Source organism: Lepidochelys kempii, chromosome 17, assembly GCF_965140285.1.
Source record: "Lepidochelys kempii isolate rLepKem1 chromosome 17, rLepKem1.hap1, whole genome shotgun sequence".
Lineage (NCBI taxonomy): Eukaryota > Metazoa > Chordata > Testudines > Cheloniidae > Lepidochelys > Lepidochelys kempii.
Genome location: NC_136396.1, coordinates 23,032,969 through 23,057,686, shown reverse-complemented (window position 1 = coordinate 23,057,686; position 24,718 = coordinate 23,032,969). Strand labels below are relative to the sequence as shown.

Sequence of the window (24,718 nt, the reverse complement as noted above, 5' to 3'; positions counted from 1 at the left end):
AAACCCAACCAGACAGACAGAGAAGACTTTGGTTTTACCCACTGGCTAACCACAAGTCACACAAGCAATTCCCTCAGACACTCCAGTTTCCCAGTATCCCCACCAGTGCCATTCGTTATGGGGACAAACGGTTATGAAAACCAATGTCCCAGTAAAAGAAAAAAGGTTCTCTCAATCCCAAAGGACCAAGCCCCAGATCCAGGTCAATATACAAATCAGATCTTACCCACAAATCACGCTGTTGCAAATCCTTTTGAATCTAAAATCGAAAGGTTTATTCATAAAAGGAAAGAAATAGAGATGAGAGCTAGAATTGGTTCAATGGAATCAATGACATACAGTAACGGCCAAGTTCTTGGTTCAGGCTTGCAGCAGTGATAGAGTAAACTGCAGGTTCAAATCAAGTCTCTGGAGAACATCCACAGCTGGGATGGGTCTTTCAGTCCTTGGTTCAAAGCTTCAGTGCAGCGAAGTCCCTCCAGAGGTAAGAAGCAGGATTGAAGACAAGATGGATGAGCTGCAGCAGCTTTTTATAGTCTCCTACCATGTGGTCTCTTTCTTTGTCCCAAGGACGAGCTGCCCAGCACATGGCCTGGAAAACCCTCAGAGTTCTGTCCTTAGGCAGGTCCCTGCACACCTGGCTGAGTCCCAAGGCATGTCTGCCTTCTCTCAATGGGTCAGTTGTGTCGCTGATGGCATGAGCACTGACACCATGGGTGCTCCGGGGCTGGAGCACCCATGGAGAAAAATTGGTGGGTGCTGTGAACCCACCGACAGCTCCCCGCCCCACCCTAGCTCACCCCCGACTCTGCTCCACCTCCTCCCCCGAGCGCGCTTCTGGGTCCTGCTTCTCCCCCACTCCCTCCCAGCTCTTGCACTGCAAAACAGCTGTTTTGTGTGGCAAGCCAGGGAGGGAGCGGGGAGGAGGGGGAACGTGGTGCGCTCGGGGGAGGAGGCATGGCCAGGGTGGGGATTTGGGGAGGGATCCAATAGGGGCGGGGAGGGGCAGGGGGGCGTGAGCATCCACGGGCGCTGACAAAAGTTGGTGCCTGTGTCTGATGGTCCTTAATGGGCCACCAAGCAGGCTAGGCAGAGCTGACACCAACTTGTCTGGAGTGTTCCCCAGAAGCATAGCACAGGTTTGAAATACAGACAGTACAGAGCCAATATTCATAATTTTAACTACAAAATGATACACATATACAGATATACACATATACAGCATAATCATAACCAGCAAACCATGACCTTGTCTTAGACACCTTGTATGACCCCCTTTATGTAAGATTTGGGCCACTACAGGCCTTTACTTGCAAAAATGATCTATAGGGTCCCAGTTCATGTCACTAACGTCACACCCCACTCCGGCTCCTATGTGGAGACATGGCCAGGAGGCTCTGCACACTGCTCTGTCTTCAGGCGCTGCCTCCGCAGCTCCTATTGGCTGCAGTTCCCGGCCAATGGGAGCTGCTGAACCGGCGCCCCCAGGCTGCCTTTCTGTGTAGGAGCCAGGGGGGGGGGGGCATGCCGCTGCTTCTGGGAGCCACGCAGAGCTACGGGAGGTAGGGAGCCTGCCTTAGCCCTGCTGCACTGCCGACTGGACTTTTAACAGCCCAGTCAGCAGCACTGACTGGAGCCACCAGGGTCCCTTTTTGACCAGGCATTCTGGTAGAAAACCGGACACCTGGCAACCCTACTGCTGCCGGGGGTGGGTCTGGGGCTGTGGCCAGAGCTGCGGCCAGGGACCGAGCCTGGAGGCAGTGGTGAGGCCAGGAACAGAGCTGCAGCCGGGCCACGTTGGGGGCTGGCGGCTGGGCCCCTGGCCAGGTGTGGAGTCACGAAGCTGGGGACGGGTCAGTCGCAGGTCTGGGAGCTGGGGCCATGGCTGGGGGTGGGGCCAGAGCAGAGCTGGTGGCAGGGCAGGGTTGGATAGCGCTCTCTCCCCACTCCTTGTGGGGGCTGGGCTGGCCCCCCGCCCCCTGCGAAGGTTCCTCCATGCCCCCCTAGGGGGCTCACCCCACAGTTCGGGGACCTTTGGGCTAGTGCAATCCTTTGCTGTATAAACAGGGAATCTTGGATAGACTAGAGAAGTTATTCTACTCCTGTATCGGGCACTGGTGCGACTGCTGCTGGACTCCTGTGTTCAGAATGGTGTCCACAATTCAAGAAGGATGTTGAGAAACTGGAGAAAGTTCAAAGAGCCACAAGAATAATTAAAGTCTTGTAAATTATGCCCTGTAGCACAGGTGGGCAAACTATGACCCGCGAGCCATATATGGCCCGCGGGACCTTCCTGCCCGGCCCCTGAGCTCCTGGCCCGGGAGGCTAGTCCCCGGCCCCTCCCCTGCTGTTCCCCCTCCCCCACAGCCTCAGCGCTCTGCACTGCTGGCACAATGCTCTGGGTGGCCAGGCAGCGCAGTTGCAGAGCCGCGGCCTGAGACGGTGCTCTGGGCGGCATGGCTGTAACGCCGCCAGCCACCGGTGCTCCAGGCAGTGTGGTAAGGGGGTAGCGGGGGCTGGGTAGAGGGCAGGGGCGTTCGGGGGTGTGGTCAGGGGTCGGGGTGTGGATGGGGTCGGGGTGGTCAGAGGGCAGGGAACAGGGGGATTGGATGGGGCAGGGGTCCTGGGGGGGCAGTCAGGAATGGGGGGGATTGGATGGGGCGGCAGGGGGTAGTCAGGGGACAGGGAGCAGGGGGTGGTGGATGGGGCAGAAGTCCCGGGGGAGCCATCAGGGGGGCGAGAAGCGGGGGGGTCAGATAGGAGGCGGGGGCTGGGCCACACCTGGCTGTTTGCCCGCCCCTGCCCTATGGTGATAGACTCAAGGAGTTCAATCTATTTAGTTTAACAAAGAGAAGGTTAAGGGGTGACTTGATCACTGACTGTAGGTAACTACATGGGGAAGAAAAATTTGATAAAAGAGTGCTCTTCAGTCTAGCAGAGACAGGTGTAACATGATCCAATGGCTGGAAAGTGAAGCTGGACAAATTCAGACTGGAAATAAGGAATATTTTTAACAGCCGTTGGAACAGTTTACCAGGAGTTGTGGCGGATTCTCCATCACTGACTATTTTTAATCAAGATTGGGGGTTTTTTCTAAAAGATCAGCCCTAGTTCAAACAGGAATTGGTTCTTGGAAGTCCAATGGCCTGTGCTTTAGATGAGATGATCACAATGGCCCCTTAGATTGTATGACTCCATGAGACTCAGCTCCCTGCTGAAGAGAAGGCTAGGTGGAGAAGAAGGGCGGTTTTGTACCGACTAAGACTCAGGGTTCATTTGCTGGAACTGCTCTAGACTCCTGGGGACCTTGGCTGCAACGCCTGATCTCTCTGTGCCCTCTTGTCTGGTTGGTTGTAAAGTCTGTGGACCAAGGCCTGTCTCTCGCTATAGAGAGAGAGAGCCTGGCACGATGGGGCTGATCCCAGCTGAGGCCTGTAGGCCTTGCTGTACTGCTGCTCATTTAGCACCATTCATCTGCTCCTGACAGTCCAAGCTGTAGAGGGCATCCCCATACCAGCGGCATTCCTGGCATAGTTCCTGGATTTAGATGTTACTTGTGCTCCCCACACTAATCCTGACACTTGAGCTCTTTTAAAGGTCTCAGGCATAGATGACTCCTGCCTGCTGATACTGGGGGGGCACAATGTGTTGCCCCTGGGAGGAACTTCCAGCCCCACCTCCCTGGGCCAGGGCAGCCAATCCCGCTGGCTCCTGGGAGGCTGGGACCACAGGAGCAGGGAGAATGTGCCTCTGGGCTTGGGCATCCAGCTCCAGCCTGACTCACAGCACCAGTGTCTCCCTGGAGTGCCCGTGCCCCCGTGGACATCTCAGCAGAGGGAGGGGCATGTGCAATATCCCTACCTCTGGCTGTGCAGAGAGACTCTGCCCCCAGAGCCTTCCCCAGCGACCCCCTACCTTGTGCCCAACTGGGTCCACTGCCCTGTCCGCGCCCCACCAAAGTTACCTTTGGAGCAGGGAGGAGGGTGGCTCAGTCTTTCTCCTGCTACACCTCTCTTGGCCAGTTCTTATTCTAGTTTCTACATTTTCAGAACTGAGCCTTTTACAAGTCCCTCCTGCTCCACAGAAGGGAACTACTGTCCTCACAGCTCCTCAGGGAGCGATGCACGCAGGAGGGGACCACTGCCCTCACAGCTCCTCAGGGAGGGATGCACGCAGGAGGGGACCACTGCCCTCACAGCTCCTCAGGGAGCGATGCACGCAGGAGGGGACCACTGCCCTCACAGCTCCTCAGGGAGGGATGCACGCAGGAGGGGACCACTGCCCTCACAGCTCCTCAGGGAGCGATGCACGCAGGAGGTGCTCCTATGGGACACACCATTGAACACAGTGGAAGTGACTTCACACATCAAAAGGGTGTGATGCAATGAGCTTTTCTGCTGTTGTCACCAGATAATAGCAAGAGGATGTGCCACCTGAGCAGAGGGGCTGAGGTGCAGGTACTCACCTACGGGGCTTCCAGCTCCTTGCCCAGTGGTTTTGTACCAAGGTAAAGCCATTGACTTCGGTGGAGTTATGCCTGACTTGCAGTGGTATGAATGAGCCAAGGATTCGGCTGCCGTGTACCGTGGCAGCGGCTCTCTTCTGGATTGAAAATAACCCCTCACTTCTTGGGAGCTGACTCCATCTGTACCCAAAGGCAGGAGATTTTGGCCTGGAGTTGAACCTTACCGAGGAGAGGGGCAGTCAGAGCTCTGGGCATTGAGCTGTTTTGATGGGTGGGTGAAATCTGTGAATCCTGGACACCCTTCATTGCCACTAACCCAGGTGTATTTGTGTATCTTTCCAGGGATGAAGCCAGCAATCACCCTCTTCGGATTCCTGGTAACGCTGAGCCTGTGCCAGGGATCTGAACCTTCCTTGAAAGGTATTGCCCCTTTCTCCTGCCCCTCCTGCTCTCTATAATAAGTTTGAAAAAGATTTTTTTTAAAAAAGTGGCTTATATTTTTGAGAAGGAAAAAGTGCAAAATTACAATGGCATCAGGAATTAAACATGTCACCTGCACAGAAATCTTCCCTAGAGAAAAGCTGAACCACAAAAGAAATAAACAGCTTGCTCAGGAAAACAAACCAGCAGTTGATAATTTGCCTTTTCAGAATCGCTTAGACCCAAGTGCCCTTTCCCTCTCCTGCACTGGTCATTCTACAGGATGGCGAGTTTCTGACAGCTAGTGTCCTGTTCCTGTTCAGCCATGTCGAACAGAGATGTTATTGGTTTTATTTATATTCGTTCAGTACTCAGAGAGCAAATGCTATAATGTTAGGGAGGATGTGCTGCATGCTGCATGCCCAACAGAGACTGAATCTCCCTCAAAACTCAACCTTAGCTACAGATTTCTCTGCATTTAATTATGGAGGCACCAGTTGTGGCTGCACAGTTCAGATTAATCTGAGTTTTGCTCTTAAAGCAGGGATTCGGACACTTGGTTTAAGTGCAGAACTCAACTCAATCTTAACCACAGAGCCACAAGGCTTCAGACAGATTCTCTTTATCCCTAATTGCTCCCTTGTGAGAGGCATGATATTTGCAGGGGCCCTGTCAGCTTTTCCTCCTCATGGTGCTCAAGAACTTCACTAGTGGCTTTCTTGTGGGCAATAATACCTCTGCTTGGGCTGGTTTATTAATGTCAACAATTCAAACCGTTCTCCAAGTCCTTGAATACAGCCCATCAACACAGCATCTGTACAGCTCCGAGACCTTCCACCAGCCCCAGGGCTCTTCTTAAGTTCTAGTCTGCTTTTTATCCAGGAGCCCCCTAGCTCCTTCTATCTGAAATCCTTCCCTGCTCTGTCCATCAGGAACTCCCTGCGTTCCTATCTGGCATCCTTTCTCCTCCAGGAGATGGTCCAGCACCCTCTCATACTGTCTGTTCTCAGACTTGGACAAGTCATTGGGCTCCCCTGGCCCTCAGCCTTCTTCAGACTTGGACAAGTCCCTTGCTGCTCCCCTGGCCCTCAGCCTTCTTCAGCCCTTTGGCTTTCTTGGCTTGGGGAGGGCAGCAGGCAAGTCTCTCCTGGTCTCCCTCCTTCTCCAACCCCCAGGCTTTTGCTATCCTCTCTTACCCAAATTTCCTTCTGTCTTCCTTGGCCCCAGATGCCACCCCACATTCCTAATCAGGTCCAGCTGCAGACACAAGAAAGCTGGGCCCACTGTCCTTAGAGGGACCATCGAGGCATGAAAAATGCAGCCTGGTCTCCCAAATTTATAGCACTTACTCTTTGAATCTGGAAGGAATTTTCTGAGACTTTACATATAAATCTGCTAATTTGTTTATAAGTTAAAATGAATTTTAAATGGGTTCTTTAAGAAATTTAGCACTCCGTATCAGACCATTTTTTTTCTTAAATGATCTCAGCTCGGACATTGTCTGTCCATACAATAATTGGCAGAGAGGTGAATTTTGAATAGATCTAGCTAAATAACTGTGTACAATAATGTCACGGGTTCCCCCTGGGGTGCCACCTGGAACTGGGTACCACTGAGCCTCCCAGACCCACCAGCCTGGGTTCCCTCTCACACTGTGCTGCTGTGACAAGTTGCTAAGCTCTCCAAGCTTGCTCTTTCGATCAGCATACACACAGGTAGGGACACACACCTGTTGTAACATGCAAACAGGCTTTCTGATCAGCCCCTGCATGGGAAGGCTATACAACTAGGGTACTTACCAGCTTCTCAGGCACACCACACCTCTGGAGGGTAAACCCAAAATTATACAGTCTTGTGCTGCACAGAGAACTGCACAGAGAACTGTAAGCTCATGAAGTTCGCCCTCTCCCTCAACATGGAGAGAGATGCAAAAGTTTTCTGCCCCAAGTTATAATGTCCACACGCTGGTTTTAGACAAAACAAAAACAAGTTTATTAATTACATAAGATAGATTTTAAGTGATTATAAGAGATAGCAAACAGATCAAAGCAGATTACCTTGCAACTAAACAAAAATGCAATCTAAGCTTAATATACTAAAGAAATTGGATATCGGTAGCAAATTCTCACCCTAAGTGTTGATTTAGGCAGTTTGCAGAGTCTTGAGAGCAAGCTGCACTTTCTTGCAACTTAAAACCCGTTATTCCTTTCACAGGCTAGAAACCCCTCTAGCTTGGGTCCAGCCCTTCTCCCCAGTTCCAGTCCTTGTTCCTCAGATGTTTCCAGCAGTCTCTCTTGGGCGGGGAGTCCAAGAAGCACCCCAATGATGTCACTCCCCTGCCTTAAATAGTTTTTGCAAATGGCGGAAACCCTTTGTCGCCAACTTTGTCGCCAACCCATGCCTTTCAATGAAAAAACACTGGTATTCTATGATGGAGTCCAGTACCAAGTGACTTGGCCACATGTCTCTGTAAGGCCACAGCAGCCATGAATCAGATGCTGTTTGTAGCGTCCTCAGAAAGGCTCCCCCGTCGGAGATTAGCATCTTCTCAGACCTATTGTTTTCCCTAATGGCCCTTCCCAGCCAGCCATCTAGACTGATTGCATTCTATCTAGTGGGTGTTCCCCAGGTGTAAGCACATTTCAATATATCTAACTTCAGATACCAGAATGATACATACATACAAATAGGATAATCATATTCAGTAAATCATAACCTCTTCAATGATATCTCACATGCTTTATCTTGTACCAAATATATCATAATTATGCCATACTCATATCATAATAATAATACCATGAAGAATATGGGGCGTAATGCCACAAATAATTTTTAGCATAAATTGTGAATTCTTCATTTTTCTTCATAACTGAAAGTTTCTTTTTTGGCAGAGGCTGAAGAATAATAATTTTTTTCAGAGAAACTCACTATGAATTTCCCTTTTGCAAAAGGTCTGTCTTCTCTCATTGTTCTTCCAGACTTTCAGTGATGAAGAGTAATGGGAAAGACAATTAGCTCTGTACCTTTCATTTCAGAAACTACCCATTGCACCAGACCTATTCGGGGGAGCGGGGAGGAGGGGAGCATGTGTAGTGGTACACAGGGGATAGCAGGAGGGAGGTGGAAACCAGAATGTGTCTTCAGGGGAATGTGGACAGGAAAGAGGGAGGAAAAAGTGTATTCCAACTGCTTTGCTATACTGTGGAGATGCAAAGCAGCTGTAAACCCAACTTCCATGGCCAGTACTTGCTGCTTTGTGCTGCTTCCAAGGGGCAGAAAAACGTTAGCCTGAACCAGTAGATCTGGCCATAAAAATGAAAAGCAAATTATTATTTTTTTAAAATCAAGACGATTCTCAGACAAAAGCTACATTAAAGTGAAATCAAGTTTCAGAGTACATATCAGTAGTTTAGGATAACAAACATAACAGGGATGTTGTAACTATCCCATAAACAATTGTTATGAACCCAAGAAATTCAGAGTAAAGACTAAACTTAAAAGAAATCCAAACCTGTTCTGCTCTATAAATGTCTGTTTCAGCTAGAGAGACAAGGTGGATGAGATAATGTCTTTTACTGGAGCAGTGTCTATTGGTAAAAGAGACAAGCTTTCAAGCTACACAGAGCTCTTCAGTTCAGCTTGGGCACATAGAAGCAACTAGGCAGAACCTGCCCCAGTGGGTACCATGTGGAGAAATAATAGTGCAAAGAGAACAGGGCAATTCTCAGACAAAAGCTACATGAAACTGGAGTCAAGTTTCAAAGCACATGTCAGTAATTTTGGGTAGAATTTGATGCAACATGTACTATATGGGAGAGCTAATAGTAAAAAGGAAACCTAACCTTTGAATGCCCAAGCGCTGTGGCTATTGAATAGCTGTAAGAGTGAGTCTACGATCTGAGGAGAGCGGGACAGGGGCCAGATGGTGAGCCTCAGGGAAGATTCCACTTGCGATGGGCAGAGACTTGCTCCAATATATACAGCAAATCCTGATTTGTGGAGTGAACTTGTGGGAAGGAGGTATCCTCATGTCATGCTCCTTCTTCTCTTTGGACTAGATATCTCAGGGATGCTGTCGGCTCCGTCCCTTCTGAGCAGTGTTGATGAAGCCAAGCAGCTGGTGGATGCAGCATATAAGTACACCCGGAACCGGTGAGTTCCCTGTTTACAGAGGGTCAGCCTGTCATACCCTTCTGCATGGTGAATAGCTCCCTGCTCCATGAGTAGGTAGCTCCATTGATTTCAGTGTCACTATTTGCAGAGTAAGGTGCAACTCATCCTGAGCACAGGTGTCAAAATCTGGCCCACAGTAATTCTCCATATGTAATATGCTGCAGTCCAATATCTGACCCTAGTCCAAGGCACTCTTCTACTCCAGGTTGCAAGTAGGACAATGCCTGAGCCCTAATCTGTGATTGGTGACATTCTCGAGCAGGGCTACAAAAGGGGTGTCAATAAGGTGGTATTTAACTGTCCTTAGTAGAAAATGACAGTAAAAGAGATGGAGGGACAGAGACAGTCTGTCCCCATGGGCCTCTCGTATATGCACGACCTGCCTGTGAGCCTCATGGTTACCTGTGCTCTGACATAATTGTTATGGAATTGAGAGCAGCTATTCCATAGTTAAGGTTGGGTTCAGTTTTTCATCTAAGAATACAGTGCATCTTCCTCAATTTACAACACTTAATCATAGAATCATAGAATATCAGGGTTGGAAGGGACCCCAGAAGGTCATCTAGTCCAACCCCCTGCTCAAAGCACGACCAATTCCCAGTTAAATCATCCCAGCCAGGGCTTTGTCAAGCCTGACCTTAAAAACCTCTAAGGAAGGAGATTCTACCACCTCCCTAGGTAACGCATTCCAGTGTTTCACCACCCTCCTAGTGAAAAAGTTTTTCCTAATATCCAATCTAAACCTCCCCCACTGCAACTTGAGACCATTACTCCTCGTTCTGTCATCTGCTACCATTGAGAACAGTCTAGAGCCATCCTCTTTGGAACCCCCTTTCAGGTAGTTGAAAGCAGCTATCAAATCCCCCCTCATTCTTCTCTTCTGTAGACTAAACAATCCCAGCTCCCTCAGCCTCTCCTCATAAGTCATGTGTTCTAGACCCCTAATCATTTTTGTTGCCCTTCGCTGGACTCTCTCCAATTTATCCACATCCTTCTTCTAGTGTGGGGCCCAAAACTGGACACAGTACTCCAGATGAGGCCTCACCAATGTCGAATAGAGGGGAACGATCACGTCCCTCGATCTGCTCGCTATGCCCCTACTTATACATCCCAAAATGCCATTGGCCTTCTTGGCAACAAGAGCACACTGTTGACTCATATCCAGCTTCTCATCCACTGTCACCCCTAGGTCCTTTTCCGCAGAACTGCTGCCTAGCCATTTGGCCCCTAGTCTGTAGCGGTGCATTGGATTTTTCCGTCCTAAGTGCAGGACCCTGCACTTATCCTTATTGAACCTCATCAGATTTCTTTTGGCCCAATCCTCCAATTTGTCTAGGTCCTTCTGTATCCTATCCCTCCCCTCCAGCGTATCTACCACTCCTCCCAGTTTAGTATCATCCACAAATTTGCTGAGAGTGCAATCCACACCATCCTCCAGATCATTTATGAAGATATTGAACAAAACCGGCCCCAGGACTGACCCTTGGGGCACTCCACTTGATACCGGCTGCCAACTAGACGTGGAGCCATTGATCACTACCCGTTGAGCCCGACAATCTAGCCAGCTTTCTACCCACCTTGTAGTGCATTCATCCAGCCCATACTTCCTTAACTTGCTGACAAGAATACTGTGGGAGACCGTGTCAAAAGCTTTGCTAAAGTCAAGATACAATACATCCACTGCTTTCCCTTCATCCACAGAACCAGTAATCTCATCATAAAAGGCGATTAGATTAGTCAGGCATGACCTTCCCTTGGTGAATCCATGCTGGCTGTTCCTGATCACTTTCCTCTCATGCAAGTGCTTCAGGATTGATTCTTTGAGGACCTGCTCCATGATTTTTCCAGGGACTGAGGTGAGGCTGACTGGCCTGTAGTTCCCAGGATCCTCCTTCTTCCCTTTTTTAAAGATTGGCTCTACATTAGCCTTTTTCCAGTCATCCGGGACTTCCCCCGTTCGCCACCAGTTTTCAAAGATAATGGCCAATGGCTCTGCAATCACAGCCGCCAATTCCTTCAGCACTCTCGGATGCAACTCGTCCGGCCCCATGGACTTGTACACGTCCAGCTTTTCTAAATAGTCCCTAACCACCTCTATCTCCACAGAGGGCTGGCCATCTCTTCCCCATTTTGTGATGCCCAGCGCAGCAGTCTGGGAGCTGACCTTGTTAGTGAAGACAGAGGCAAAAAAAGCATTGAGTACATTAGCTTTTTCCACATCCTCTGTCACTAGGTTGCCTCCCTCATTCAGTAAGGGGCCCACACTTTCCTTGGCTTTCTTCTTGTTGCCAACATACCTGAAGAAACCCTTCTTGTTACTCTTAACATCTCTTGCTAGCTGCAATCTGGGAGCAAAGGCTGAATCTTCTGAGGGTTTTCAGCTAAATGTTAACAAATCACTTTTTTTTGAGTCACAGGTATTCCTGGGCCCCATCTAGCTTCCAGACACCTTATTCAACCCTGCAAACTTTCCACATAATTAACACACATTGAAAAACCTGGGGACTCAGCACAGCTGAACAAATCAGGTCATAATGAAAGTTCTTCTTTGAGTGATTGTTCATGTCCATTCTAATTAGGTGTGCGCGCGCTGCGTGCATGGACGTTGGAAACTTTCCCCCTTAGCCGCTCCCATCAGGACGGCAGGGGAACTCCCTAGAGTGGTGCCCTCATGGCAGGGGATATATTGCCCTGCCAGTCCGACCCCCCCTTCTGTTCCTTCTTATTGTCCGTGGCGGTGTTGGAATATTTTCTCTCTCTCTCGCTTGCGAGAGATCCCTTAGCCTTTCAGTCTTGTTCTTAGATAGTTGCCAGTTCGTTAGAACTCCATTGTTTCAGGTGTCTGGAAGCTAGTTCCAGCACCAGTCTGGGGCTGTGGGGCATGCTGCAAGCCCAGGTTTTCAAAGCTTATGCCATGTACTGCAAGTCTATGCCTAACAGCGACCCCCACGATTCCTGTCTCCGGCGTCTGGGAGCGTCTCATCAGGCAGATCGCTGCAAAATCTGCAAGGCCTTTAAGCTGCACACCAAGAAAGAAAGAGACTTTCACCTTAAGCAGTTGCTCATGGAGGCTGCATTACAACCACCGGCCTCTGACCGAGCGGCACTGGCCCCAGCTTCCTCGGTGCAAAGTGCCCTGGCATCCGTGCGCGACCCGGCACCACCCAGGCACCGTAAATCACCAGCACTGAGATGGGACGACCAACTTCTGCATTGGTCAACCTCTCCGGCACCAACTAAGCAGCACAAGCAAGGGGAAAGAGGGCGCTCTCCCAAAGAGCTACTAAACCGCTCAAAGATGCTCCTGACACGCAAAGACACATTTCGAGCCTGAACCAAGAACCAGCACCATCGACTCCGGCACCACAGGCCCTGTTGATTCTGGTACCCAGCTGATTCAGTGTCGACGAAGGCCTGGAGGAGGTCCTTGAACACCCCTCCACACCCGACACTTTTGAGACAGAAAAAGACCTCATTGAGTTGTCGGTGCCAAACCCCCTCCCGTGCAGGAAGAAGCCTCTGGCACCACCTAAAAGGGGGTGGTCCAGAGGGAAGCCGGCAATGGTGCGCCGCTTGAGGTCACCATCTCAGCACCACTCCCATTCGAGCTCGGCGTCTTACTATTCCTTGGTGCCCACAACCCAGAGTGAAGTTATGGCACCAGAGTCGAACCAGCCAGCGGCACCCGCGGCGACTGCACGCCAGTCCCCAACACCATTGGTCGCCCGGCACCGGACCTCACCGGCGCCGAGTGCAAGACACTGATCTCGGTCCCGAGACTCCCAGTACCGTTCATGGTCCTGGTCAGCCAGGCACCCCTCCCCAGCTCCCCGGCACCCTGCGACCGCTCAACGTTCGGCACCACCCTGGTCCTCTCCATCAGTATCCTCCAGCTCTGAGGTCGACTCTGGCCCTCTAGCTATAGCAGACATCGAGCAATAGCCAGCAGAGAATCCCAACCAGCTTGGCAGCCACAATGGCCTCCTCCGGGTCAGTGGCCTTTCTGGACCCCATGGGCCTACCACCAGCAACAGGGCATCTCCTCCAGAGCCTCTGGGTCCGGACAATCTATGTGACACCATTCCAGGTCGCCACGCAGGCACCCATCAAGGACAAGGGAGGCCACTCTCTCTAGGCCACCCCCAGACCCACAAGAGCAACCGCGCCTCCAGGCCTAGTACCTGAGGCGGTGCCAAGTTCTGCGACACCTCGAGAGGTGTCAAAGCCCTGCAGGGCCCTGAAGTGACCCAGGCATATGAGGACACACAGGAGGGTCTAGATAAGGGCAACCTACAGCACCTCACTTCCTCCTCTTCCCCAGATGAGGCAGTGGCAAGCACATCAGTCTCAGGACCACCACTGATTGACCACATGGCTCACCAGGAGCTACTCTGTGGGATCACCCTCAATATGGGCTTCCAGGCAGAAGAAATGGTTGAGCAGGAGGATCCGATGGTGGATAGCCTGATGCCCGAGGGCCCCTCCAGAGTTGCGCTCCCTCTCATAAAGACCATACAAATGAATTACAAAACAATATGGTTTCAGAGTAGCAGCCATGTTAGTCTATATTCTCAAAAAGAAAAGGAGGACTTGTGGCACCTTAGAGACTAAGAAATTTATTTGAGCATGAGCTTTCGTGAGCTACAGCTCACTTCATCGGATGCATTCAATGAAGTGAGCTGTAGCTCATGAAAGCTTATGCCCAAATAAATTTGTTAGTCTCTAAGGTACCACAAGTACTCCTTTTCTTAAAACAATATGGCAGACCCCGGCCTCGAGGGGCGTAGAATGGAAATACTTTGCTCCCTCCAATGGCTATGAGTTCCAGTTCTGCCATCCGGCTCCCTGTTCCCTAGTCATTTCAGCAGTCAACGAAAAGGAATGACAGGGCCAAAAAGCCTTGGCCCCAAAGGCCAAGGAAGCCCAATGTTTGGACCTCTTCGATAGGAAGGCCTACTCTTCCGGAAGCCTCCAGTTACGTATAGCCAATCAGCAGACAGTCCTTAATAGTCATAATTTCAACTCTTGGATGGCCATGTCCAAGTTTAAGGATCGCCTGCCCCAGAACTCACACTCTGAGTTTGCGGCTTTAATTGAGGAAGGGAAGGCGGTGGCTAAAACTTCATTACAAGCCTCCCTCGATTCAGCGGACTCTGCGGCCAGAACCACTGCCTCAGGGATAGTTAGGTGATGCTCAGCATGGCTCCAAGCATCGGGCCTCCCTCCTGAGTTCCAGAATACCCTCCTTTTGAGGGTTCAGGCCTTTTCTCGGAGCAAACAGACTCCAGGCTGCATCGCCTTAAGGATTCTCGGGCCACCCTGAAGTCACTAGGGATCCATACTCTGGCAACCCAGAGAAAGCCCTTCAGGCCTCTGCAGAGGCAGTATCAACCCCACCCCAGACAGGAGCCGTATTGCTGGCAGGGCAGAAATAACAGGCACGGACAGAACAATGTGCCTAACTAGGGCCAGAATAAGCCCCAACTGGGAAACAAGCAAGGGTTTTGAAGGCATGCCCGAGGACAGTGTACCAACCCAGCTCCTGGATCCATCCCCAGAGTTTTTAAACTGTGTATCCCACTTCTACCATGCGTGGTCCCATATAACATCGGACCTATACATGGTACAGGTTGGATACTCTCTCCAGTTCTCCTCCTCCCCTACCTCCCACCCACCTTCCCCATCCTTCTTCAGGGACCCCTCTCACGAGCAACTCCTTCTTCAGGAGGTTCGTTTGCTCCTCGAGATAGGTGCAGTGGAGGAGGTTCCGCAGGAGCTAAGGGGAAAAGGGTTTTACTCCTGTTACTTCCTAATCCCCAAGGCAAAGGAGGGTCTTCGACACATTTTAGACCTTCGCGGACTCAACAAATTTATGGTCAAGCTCCGGTTCCGCATGGTCTCCCTGAGCACTATCATTCCATCACTGGATCCGGGGATTGGTACGCTGCCCTCGACATGAAAGACGCATACTTCCATATTGCTATTCATTCGGCGCTCTGACGCTTCCTCTGGTTTGCCATAAACCAACATCACTACCAGTTCACGGTTCTCCCATTCGGCCTGTCCACAGCCCCCCGAGTGTTCATGAAATGCAAGGCGGTGGTGGCAGCCTTCCTGTGGAAAAAGCAGGTTCGAGTGTACCTATACCTGGCTTCTCACAGGTCTTCCAAGGATGAGGTCCAGTCCCATGTGATGGTAGTCATGGACACATTTCACAGACTGGGGATCCTCCTCATGTGCCCAAATCTTCTCTCATACCCACCCAAAGGTTAGAGTTTATAGGGACAGTCCTGGACTCAGTACAGGCAAAAGTGAACCGTCCAGAGCCCAGATTCCAAGCCATAGAGCAGATTGTAAAATCAATGCTTCGGTATCCCACTACCACAGTCAGGTGTTGCGTACAGCTAATAGGGCATATGGCAGCTTGCCAGTACGTGATCAGCCATGCCCGACTGAGACTCAGACCCTTGCAAGCGTGGTTCGCACTGTCTTATCGTCTGTACAGAGACCCCCTGGACCTCGTGGTGATGATCCTGGAACAGGTTCTAAAATCCCTGTGCTGGTGGCTGGACCAATCAGTGGTCTGTTCAGGGGTCCCCTTCGCCAAGCCCCAACCTTCTCTGATGTTAGTAACAGAGGCATCACATCTGGGCTGGGGCATACACTTATGGGACTTGAGGACACAAGGCTTGTGGTTGAGGGACAAGATACTTCTCCATATCAACCTGAAGGAGCTCAGGGCAGTTCATCTCACCTGCCAGACCTTTCACGCCACATTGCAAGGTCACAGCATGACAGTCCTGACAGACAACACGACCACCATGTTCTATATAAACAAACAAGGCAGAGCCCGCTCCTCACCTCTCTGCCATGAAGCTCTTCTTCTCTGGGACTTCTGTATAGCCTCATCCATTCAGCTCAAAGCATCCTACCTTCCAGGAGTGTGGAACGAGCTTGCTGATCGCCACAGCAGGTCATACCACATGCACGAGTGGTCAATCAGATTGGACAACATACAGTCACTCTGCCAGGAGTGGGGTGATCCCCAAGTAGACCTCTTCGCCACCAAGAGCAACAGACAGTGCCCTCAGTTCTGCTCATTCCAAAACCACAGTCCAGGCTCGATTGCTGATGTGCTCTTAATACCATGGGACAAGGGTCTGAAGTATGCCTTCCCTCCTATCCCACTTGTCCATCGGGTCCGCCTCAAAATTCGCAGACATAGGGTGATGGTGATCATTATCAGCCCCTCTTGGCCCTGACAGCATTGGTATACAACCCTACTAGAGCTATCTGTAGATGCCCTGATTGCCCCGACCACGGGTGCCTCCTTCACCCAAACCTGCAGTCTCTGCATCTCATGGCTTGGAAACTCCGTGGCTAAATCCCATGGAGAGCCAGTGCTCTCAGTTGGTGAGACAAATTCTCCTCGGCAGTAGGAAACCTTCTGCTGGGGCTACCTACCTGGTGAAATGGATAAGGTGTGAACCCAAGCGCCTTCAACTACTCCAGGGTACCATCACAGTTATTTTAAAATACCTCCTACACCTTAAGCATCAGGGTCTATCCCCTTCCTCCATCAGAGAAAACCTGGTGGCCATTTAAGCTTTCCATCCAGGGGAGTCTGGGCACTCGGTATTTTCTAATCCCATTGTATGGCGATTCCTCAAAGGTCTGGAGAGGGTGTTCCTGTATTCTCGACCACCAGTCCCAACCTGGAACCTGAACCTGGTCCTCTCCAAACTCATGAGCCCACCATCTGAGCCCCTGGCCACTTGTTCCCTCCTCTATCTTTCTTGGAAGGTGCGTTCCTGGTGGCCATTACATCAGCAAGAAGGATGTCCAAGCTGAGAGCCCTCACCTCTAAACCACCGCACACGGTGTTTCATAAGGACAAGGTGCAGCTTAGACCACATCCTAAATTTCTCCCCAAGGTGATCTCCCAATTCCACGTGGGTCAGGACATTTGCTTACTAGTGTTCTTTCCAAAACCCCACATGAGCCCGAGACACCGTAGCCTACACACGCTGGATGTCTGGAGAACCCTGGCTTTCTACATAGGGTGTATGAAACCTTTCCACAAGTCGACCCAATTGTTCATCACCATAGCTGACAAAATGAAAGGTCTTCCTGTCTCTGCACAGTGCATATCGTTCTGGATCACAGACTGCATTCGCACATGCTATGAGTTGGCCAAGGTCCCAGCCCCAGCAATTTCGGCCCATTTAACCAGAGCACAGGCATCTTCGACAGCCTTTCTGGCTCAGGTCCCTATCCAGGAGATCTGTAAAGCAGCCACCTGGTCTTCAGTGAACACGTTTACAGTCCACTATGCTGTTAACCAACAGGCCAGAGATGATGCAGCAGTCGGCAGAGCTGTTCTTCAATCAATCGTTCCATGGCTCCTACCCTCCTCCAATAGTAAGCTTGGAAGTCATCTAATTGGAATGGACTTGAACAATCACTCGAAGAAGAAAAGACGGTTACCTACCTCTAGTAACTGTTGTTCTTCGAGATGTGTTGTTCATGTCCATTACAATACCCACCCCCTTTCCCCTCTGTCGGAGTGAACAGCAAGAAGAAACTGAAGGGGGGTCGGGCTGGCAGGGTAATATATACTCTGCCATGAGGGCGCCACTCTAGGGGGCTTCCCTGCCGTCCTGATGGGAGCTGCTAAGGGAAAAAGTTTCCAACGTCCGTGCATGTGGTGTGCACACACCTAATTGTAACGGACGTGAACAACACTTCTCGAAGAACAACAGTTACAAGAGGTAGGTAACCGTCTTTTACTAACCGTTGTAGTTTAAATATAGTTAAGATAGAGAATATGTAACCACATTTTAGGGGAAAGAACATTTCAGGGCTGTTGTGAGTCTATATCTAACATTCCAAACCTGGGAAATTCAGAGTTAAAGTTATGCTTAAAAGAAATCCAAACGTGGTAAGGTTTGGGGAGTGGCGAGTAGTGAGGCCAGGCAATAACCACACAACTCCAGATTCTGGATTGTGATTAAGACATTTCATGTTTGTGGTTCCAGATTGGAGGACATGGACTTTTTAAGGAACCGTTAAGGGGGTTTTATTTTTCCCTTCACAAGAGCAGTACAAAGCAGCCAAAGCACAGTGGTAAATCTGTCCCTTCATTTGCAGTGGCTTTATTGATCGGTGTTAGCGAGACTGGTGCGACAGGAAGGGAGGCTGGGAGAGACAAGTTGCTGAGTCCCAATAATTCTAGCCTGTGCTCCTGCCTCACTTCCTCTGGCAGTGCGGCCTCTCTGTGTGCAGGGGAGCCAACGGGAAACTTTCAAGCACCAATGACCAAGCCAGCATGGGGCTACGGGACCTTTAAAAGGAGTGGCAGTTGTGCTGTGTAATCTACCAATGAGAACTTTTGACATATCCCATCTCCTTCATACCTGTCTTATTACCACCAATAGAATTGTTGCACACGAATGAGCTGTAGAAGAAGGATGAGGATTAGTTAAGCTACCTCTGATGTCACATTGGTAGGACTTAGAGTTACTTGAGATGTTGCCCTGATCTTATCTGGACCCAGTACAACCATAACAATTTATGCAACAATCACTAATACTTTAATTAATTACAATCATATTTCTTCAGATATAGACTATGAACAAGATGCCAAATATCGTAACTGTGGAAATTTGATAAGTGTGTGTTATTCCATTATTTTGGGATAAAGAAAAGACTGACTTAGATGGTAAATTTCTTAAAGGATCCAATTTTTAATTAATTTTAACTCATAAGCTAATTCTCAGGTTTACTTGTAAATTCTCAGAAAATTCATTCTGAACTCAAAGAGTGATTGGTGTAAATTTAGGGAGGTGTAAATTTGTCTTCACAGATAACCAAGAGATTGAACCCCTATTTTAAGTGCAAAACAGAACTCAGCCTAAACTATCGAGCTGCAACCGGCACCTCCATAAATACAGGCAAGGACAGTTCAAACAGCATAGATCATTTTTGTGGCATCAGAGATGACTCAACCAACCATCACAATCCCTTGACAGGTGATTTGCATGCTGCAATTCCAATGAGTGAAATGAGTCAGTGGAGTAAGGGGCGGGGCTGTACACGTGCCCAGGAAGTTCTCATTATGGAGATACGGTTTGGGACTCCACAGTTGTGTGGAGATTGCAGTTAACACAGGAATTCAGCATTTTGTTTTGTATGAACCATCCTGCGTATCCTCCCCATATCCTCCCCAAACTGACAGCACTTAGTCTTTGAGAATAAAATGAATTTTCTGAGCATATACAAGAAAATCTATTAATTAAACAGCATTACAATTAATACAAAAATAAATAATTACAGTTTTTTTGTTCCAATCTAATCTCATTAATGAAATAATGAAGACTCTTCAAACTTTCCATATCATTAACCTTACTGAATTTGTATCCATAGGCTACTTTTCAAAAATTTTTGTTTAGGATTCATGGTAATTTTTTGCCATTATTCTTCCTAACTGAAAGTTTTTCCTTCAGCAGTGGCTGAAGAAAAATGTTCTACTTCAGAGAATTCTATGAACAACTGCCCTCTCAAAATGGCTGCCATCTCTTACTCTTCTGAGTCCCATAGCAAAGATGGACGCCACCTCCTTTCACCTGCTCCTCTCCACTCCTTTATAGCATGGGGAACTACTGTCTTCCCTGGAGGCAACTTGGAGTCACTCTCAGTGGGAACCAGAAGTGGTGGCCATTTTGGATGAGAGCAGCCTGCGTGGTACGAGCAAAGAGACACCAGACTGCAAGGGTGGGATTCACAAGGCGGACATAGGCACCTAACTGCCACTTTAAGTTCCTCAGTCTAACGTTAGGTGCCACTGGCATTCACAACCCCTCTGTCAGCTTCTGTGTAACCATGTAGGTGCCTAAAGTCCATAGATAGGCACCCATATTTCTGCCAGTAAAGTCCACAAGGTACCAACATTTTGGCAGCTGAGCACCTCCCCACACTGCCATGCAGCTCAACACCTAACACTCGATGGGATTCACAAATGAGGGATTCCCCTGCCTATCTTGCCTTGTGGGATTGGTCTGGTAGATGCCCTCTATACACATCTAAACTGACAGAAAATGGTGAGCAGAGGGGCTGTGATGCCCAGGGGGAAGGCTAGATGATCTGCTGGTCCCATCTGGCCTTACACTTGTGACTCTCTCTGGCCCGACGATGAGTTTGTTTTGTTATCTGTAGTATTTGTTCAGTGCCTTATAGTCATATCCATCACACACTGAGAGAATCTGTCCTGCCCTTTGCTTCTTTTCCTTCCCCACCCACCTTCCCATTTCTCTCCCTATCCTGTCTGTGATTCTTCTGTACTTTCTCTGCATTGCCTTCCCTGCAGCCAGATCCAATTTCTTCCCTGTGGGCTTCACTCCCTCCCCATGCTCCCCATCCAACCACTAAATGGTCAGCAGTTAAACAGTTATTGTTGACATGGACATGTCATCGCTGGTATTTAAAGTGGACATCTCAGTGAGAGGAACAGGGGAGATCACCTCTCGGAGCCATGGTGTCAGGCTCTGGGCAGACTTAGGCAGGCATCACTGCCTTGGCTACTCTTAAGTCACTTTGGGAAGGTTATGTCTGCACTGCAGCCATGACTGATAGACACTTAACTGGTTTTCTAAATGAAAGCTGAGATTCTGGAGAACCCAACTGTATCATATAGGCCACAATACATCCTGCCGGTCAGCTCTGGCCTGCACACATATGTTTGCTAGCCCCACACCGCACACACGTGCCAGGATAGTAACTACTGTAACTGTGGAATGAGCTGCGATGGACCAAAGGCAGAAGGGGTCCCTTGCAACTTGTAGGATTGTTTCTGCTCCAGAGCTACAGTGGGACTTTTTTTCTTTCAGTTTAAAGGAGAAACTGAGGAACGAAGCCTTCACCCCTGCAGATATCCTGGGACATATCAAGCAGCCAGTGGGAGGAACCAGGGCCATGATCCGAGCTGCTGATTACATGGAAACCACCCTGAGCCTGCTGAAGGAGAAGTTGCAGTGGACTGTGAAGAGGAAGTTTAATGTCACAGGTACAGGGGTGCAAGTCAGTCTGGCTTCCTCTCCTTGAGCCCTTTCTCTGCCCAGTGTCTTGGGGCTCAGTTGTCCTCCCACTGACTTCAGTCCTGCAATACTGGGCCCTTAATTAGATACACCTGTAAAGCTAGAAGATGAGTGGCTGCAAGGTACATGCAAGGGTCTGTTGCCAGGCAGTGGCCAGCTATGAAACATGGCAGCTTTCTGTCTGTCTGTCAGGTCATGCACGTCAGAGCTAGCATCTCCCCATTCGTCACTCAGATAGCTTCCTCGGTGACACAAACCCCTGGGGAGACTAGAAGCAGGGGGAGGCGTTGTAGTTCAAGAGGCTCCTTTGTGTGAAGGGGAAAGTCAACTTTCCCGCCCTCCCCCAACACTTTCTTCTAGAATTTGGGTCAAGTATAACCACTGTCCAACTGTGGGATGGAATGGGAAGGGGACTCTTCCCTGGTACCGCCTTCTTTCCCTTCACTCTGGCATCTCCCTCCCCGCTCTGCAGAGGTGAGGCTTCAAAGTCAGCCGGTGATGTCTGTGTGAACATGCCCAGCTGCTTCACACTCTGTTCTACTGTGAGTCCAGACAGCAACTCTGCGACCAGAGCAGGCTGCATCCTGGTGAGGGCAGCAGTGAGCTGGGGAAGTGATTTGACAGAGTGCAGAAGTGGCCTCCAAGAATTCTTTGCCTCGCCCCATTTCTGGGGCACCAGTCCCAGCACACCAAGTTGCTGAACCGCCTTTGCATTCTCTTGCAGACATGCTGACCCCAGCTCAGCTGGAATTGATTTCCAAGGCTACTGGATGTGCCCAACAAAATATGAATATACCATGTGACGAAGCAAACCCTTACCGAACAATCACTGGTGAATGCAACAACAGGTGATGCTAGCTGTCAAGGAGAGCATGGCAGGTCCTCCCTACACTAGAGTAACTTCCTATCTATACGTTCCTATCTAATCCCAACTATACAGATACAATGATGGGGTCTAAATTAGCTGTTACCACTCAAGAAAGAGATCTTGGAGTCATTGTTGATAGTTCTCTGAAAACAGCCACTCAATGTGCAGTGGCAAAAAGGCAAACTGAATCTTGGGAATCATTAAGAAAGGGATAGATAATAAGACAGAAAATATCATATTGCCTCTATATAAATCCATGGTACGCCCACATCTTGAATATTGCTTGCAGATGTAGTTGCCCCATCTCAAAAAAGATATATTGGAACTGGAAAAGGTTCAGAAAAGGGCAACAAAAATGATTAGGGGCATGGAACACCTTCCATATGAGGAGAGATTAATAAAACTGGGACTTTTCAGCTTGGAAAAGAGACGACTAAAGGGGGATATGATAGAGGTCTATAAAATTATGATTAGTGTGGAGAAAGTAAATAAGGAAGTGTTATTTACTCCCTCTCATAACACAAGAACTAGGGGTCACCAAATGAAATTAATAGGCAACAGGTTTAAAACAAACAAAAGGGAGTATTTTTTCACACAACGCACAGTCAACATGTGGAACTCCTTTCCAGAGGACGTTGTGAAGGCCAAGACTATAACAGGGTTCAAAAAAGAACTAGATAAGTTCATGGAGGATAGGTCCATCAATGGCTATTAGCCAGGATGGGCAGGGATGGTGTCCCTCACCTATGTTTGCCAGAAGCTGGGAATGGGCGAGAGCAGATGGATCACTCAATGATTGCCTGTTCTGTTCATTCCCTCTGAAGTTCCTGGCATTAGCCACTGTCAGAAGACATGATACTTGACTAGATGGACCTTTGCTTTGACCCAGTATGGCCGTTCTTATGCTTTTATGTTCCTAACTCACTAGCCAGGCCTGTTCCGGTGAAATCTCACAGGGTACACAGGGGAAAATCCCCACCAGGAGTGGTGAGCCTGATCATGCATTTGGTGTCTACACACTCTTGTTAATGCAGCTCACTGAAGAGTCCTTTACACTGCTGGCTCTGTGCCCAGCTCTGGCTCAATAGCCAGCATTTCCTCCTCATGTGTTCCTGGCTGGCTCAAGCCTCACAATCAGGCTGGTTTCTAGAAAACCCCTAGAGTGAAAGTCACACCCATGCCAAAACAGAGGTCAGATTTCAGCTCATAGTCTCGTCTGTCCCCAGGATGCTGTGTGTCAGGGTGTCACTGAAACATTTGCAATGGTTTTGCTCAGTGTTTTACATACTATCGACTCCTGCCTTCATCTGTCATCTATGCCCTCCTTCACTGCCTCTCATGACTTTCTCATACAAGCTTTGTGCTTTGCCCCACACTGCCCCTTACCCATGGCAGGAGCTCCCAAAAGCATTAGCAATGCCACCTCATTTCCTCCTTCCAGTTCCTCCGTAACACACCCCTGTGCAGTGACGCCTACTAAAAAGTCAGCAGTGGTTAGGCAGCTGGTGTGCTGAGGCCCCTGCTTGTCATGCTGACCCAGATTGTTTCCTTGTGCTCCTCCACTGGCCTGTTCGTGTCCACTTGGTGTCTCTTGTCTGATTCTTAGACTGTCATCTTCTTGGAGCAGGAACTGTCTTTTTGTTCTGTCTGTACAGTGCCTAGCACAATGTTCTGGCCTGTGACTGAGGCTCCTAGGCTCTATGATGATGTTGATGGCATAATTTGCTGTATTGTAAATACAGATTCTTTCATTCCATCTCCCAGGAGAAGCCCTACCTTAGGGGCTTCAAACAGAGCCTATAGCCGATGGCTGCCTCAAGAGTATGAAGATGGTGTTTCAATCCCTCGTGGCTGGACAGAAGGAATCTGTTATTCTGGATTTTCTCTCCCATTGGTAAGGACTGTCAATTCAATTCTTTGAATTAAAATAGTAGGAAGGGAGCTCAGAGTTTTGCCAGAGGTAGGATAGCTCAGGGGCCCCATGGCACACGTCCTCCACAATCAGTAACCCTTTTGCCATCTCTAAGCTGAGCACATAATGACCAAAGTGAAAAATGAAAGAAACAGCAGGCCATTAGGTCTGCACTTCCGCCTGGAGGAGTAATTCTCAGTGCGTGGCAAAGTACTAGGGCTAGATCTGATCGAGCTAGTATGCTAAAAAGAGATGTAGCAGGCAGAGGCGCAGGCAGAAGCTAGCTGCCCAGTAGGTAGGGTAGGTACTCAGTGCAGCTAGCTACTCACGCTGTGATGGCCTACTATGTTTTTAGCACGTTGGCTCAATCAGAGCTGGGAATCACCCTTAGCTCAAAGTGTTGCTGTACCCTAAAATGGCTGTCTGAAGCCTGAGTGGAAAGCAGAATAATCTGCCTCCATCTTTTCCCCCTAGACCCACTTAACCCAGTATTGCTGACTCACACGATTTTATCAGGAGAGTCATCATACTGGGTGGTTTCTCTAAATCCCCAGCTCTTGAAGTCATGAAAATCTCTGCTTTCATTTTTTTAAAAAGAGTTTCTAGCGTGTATGCTGGCAGGAAGAGCTAAGAACCCTGAACCCTAATGGCCCAACCCCCAGAAGGCAAAAGAAAAAGGCCCCAAAGTCACTATTTTAAAAATTCTTGTGATTTCACAGCCAGTCTCATGAGTTTTGAGGCCCTGACTCATAATTTTTGAACTCCTGAGTTTGAGACTCTTAACCCTG

At 49.3% G+C, this 24,718-nt stretch overlaps 1 protein-coding gene across 1 annotated transcript in view; it reads left to right on the top strand.

The window, feature by feature from the left end:
• Window positions 1–24,718, top strand: part of MPO (myeloperoxidase) — a 72,453-nt gene that overhangs the window by 4,133 nt on the left and 43,602 nt on the right. Inside the window, exons 2-6 of the mRNA XM_073315135.2 lie at window positions 4,808–4,885; window positions 8,944–9,037; window positions 20,944–21,119; window positions 21,875–21,998; window positions 23,783–23,912. Coding sequence (XP_073171236.2) covers window positions 4,808–4,885; window positions 8,944–9,037; window positions 20,944–21,119; window positions 21,875–21,998; window positions 23,783–23,912 — 602 coding nt within the window. The remainder of the gene's footprint in view (window positions 1–4,807; window positions 4,886–8,943; window positions 9,038–20,943; window positions 21,120–21,874; window positions 21,999–23,782; window positions 23,913–24,718) is intronic.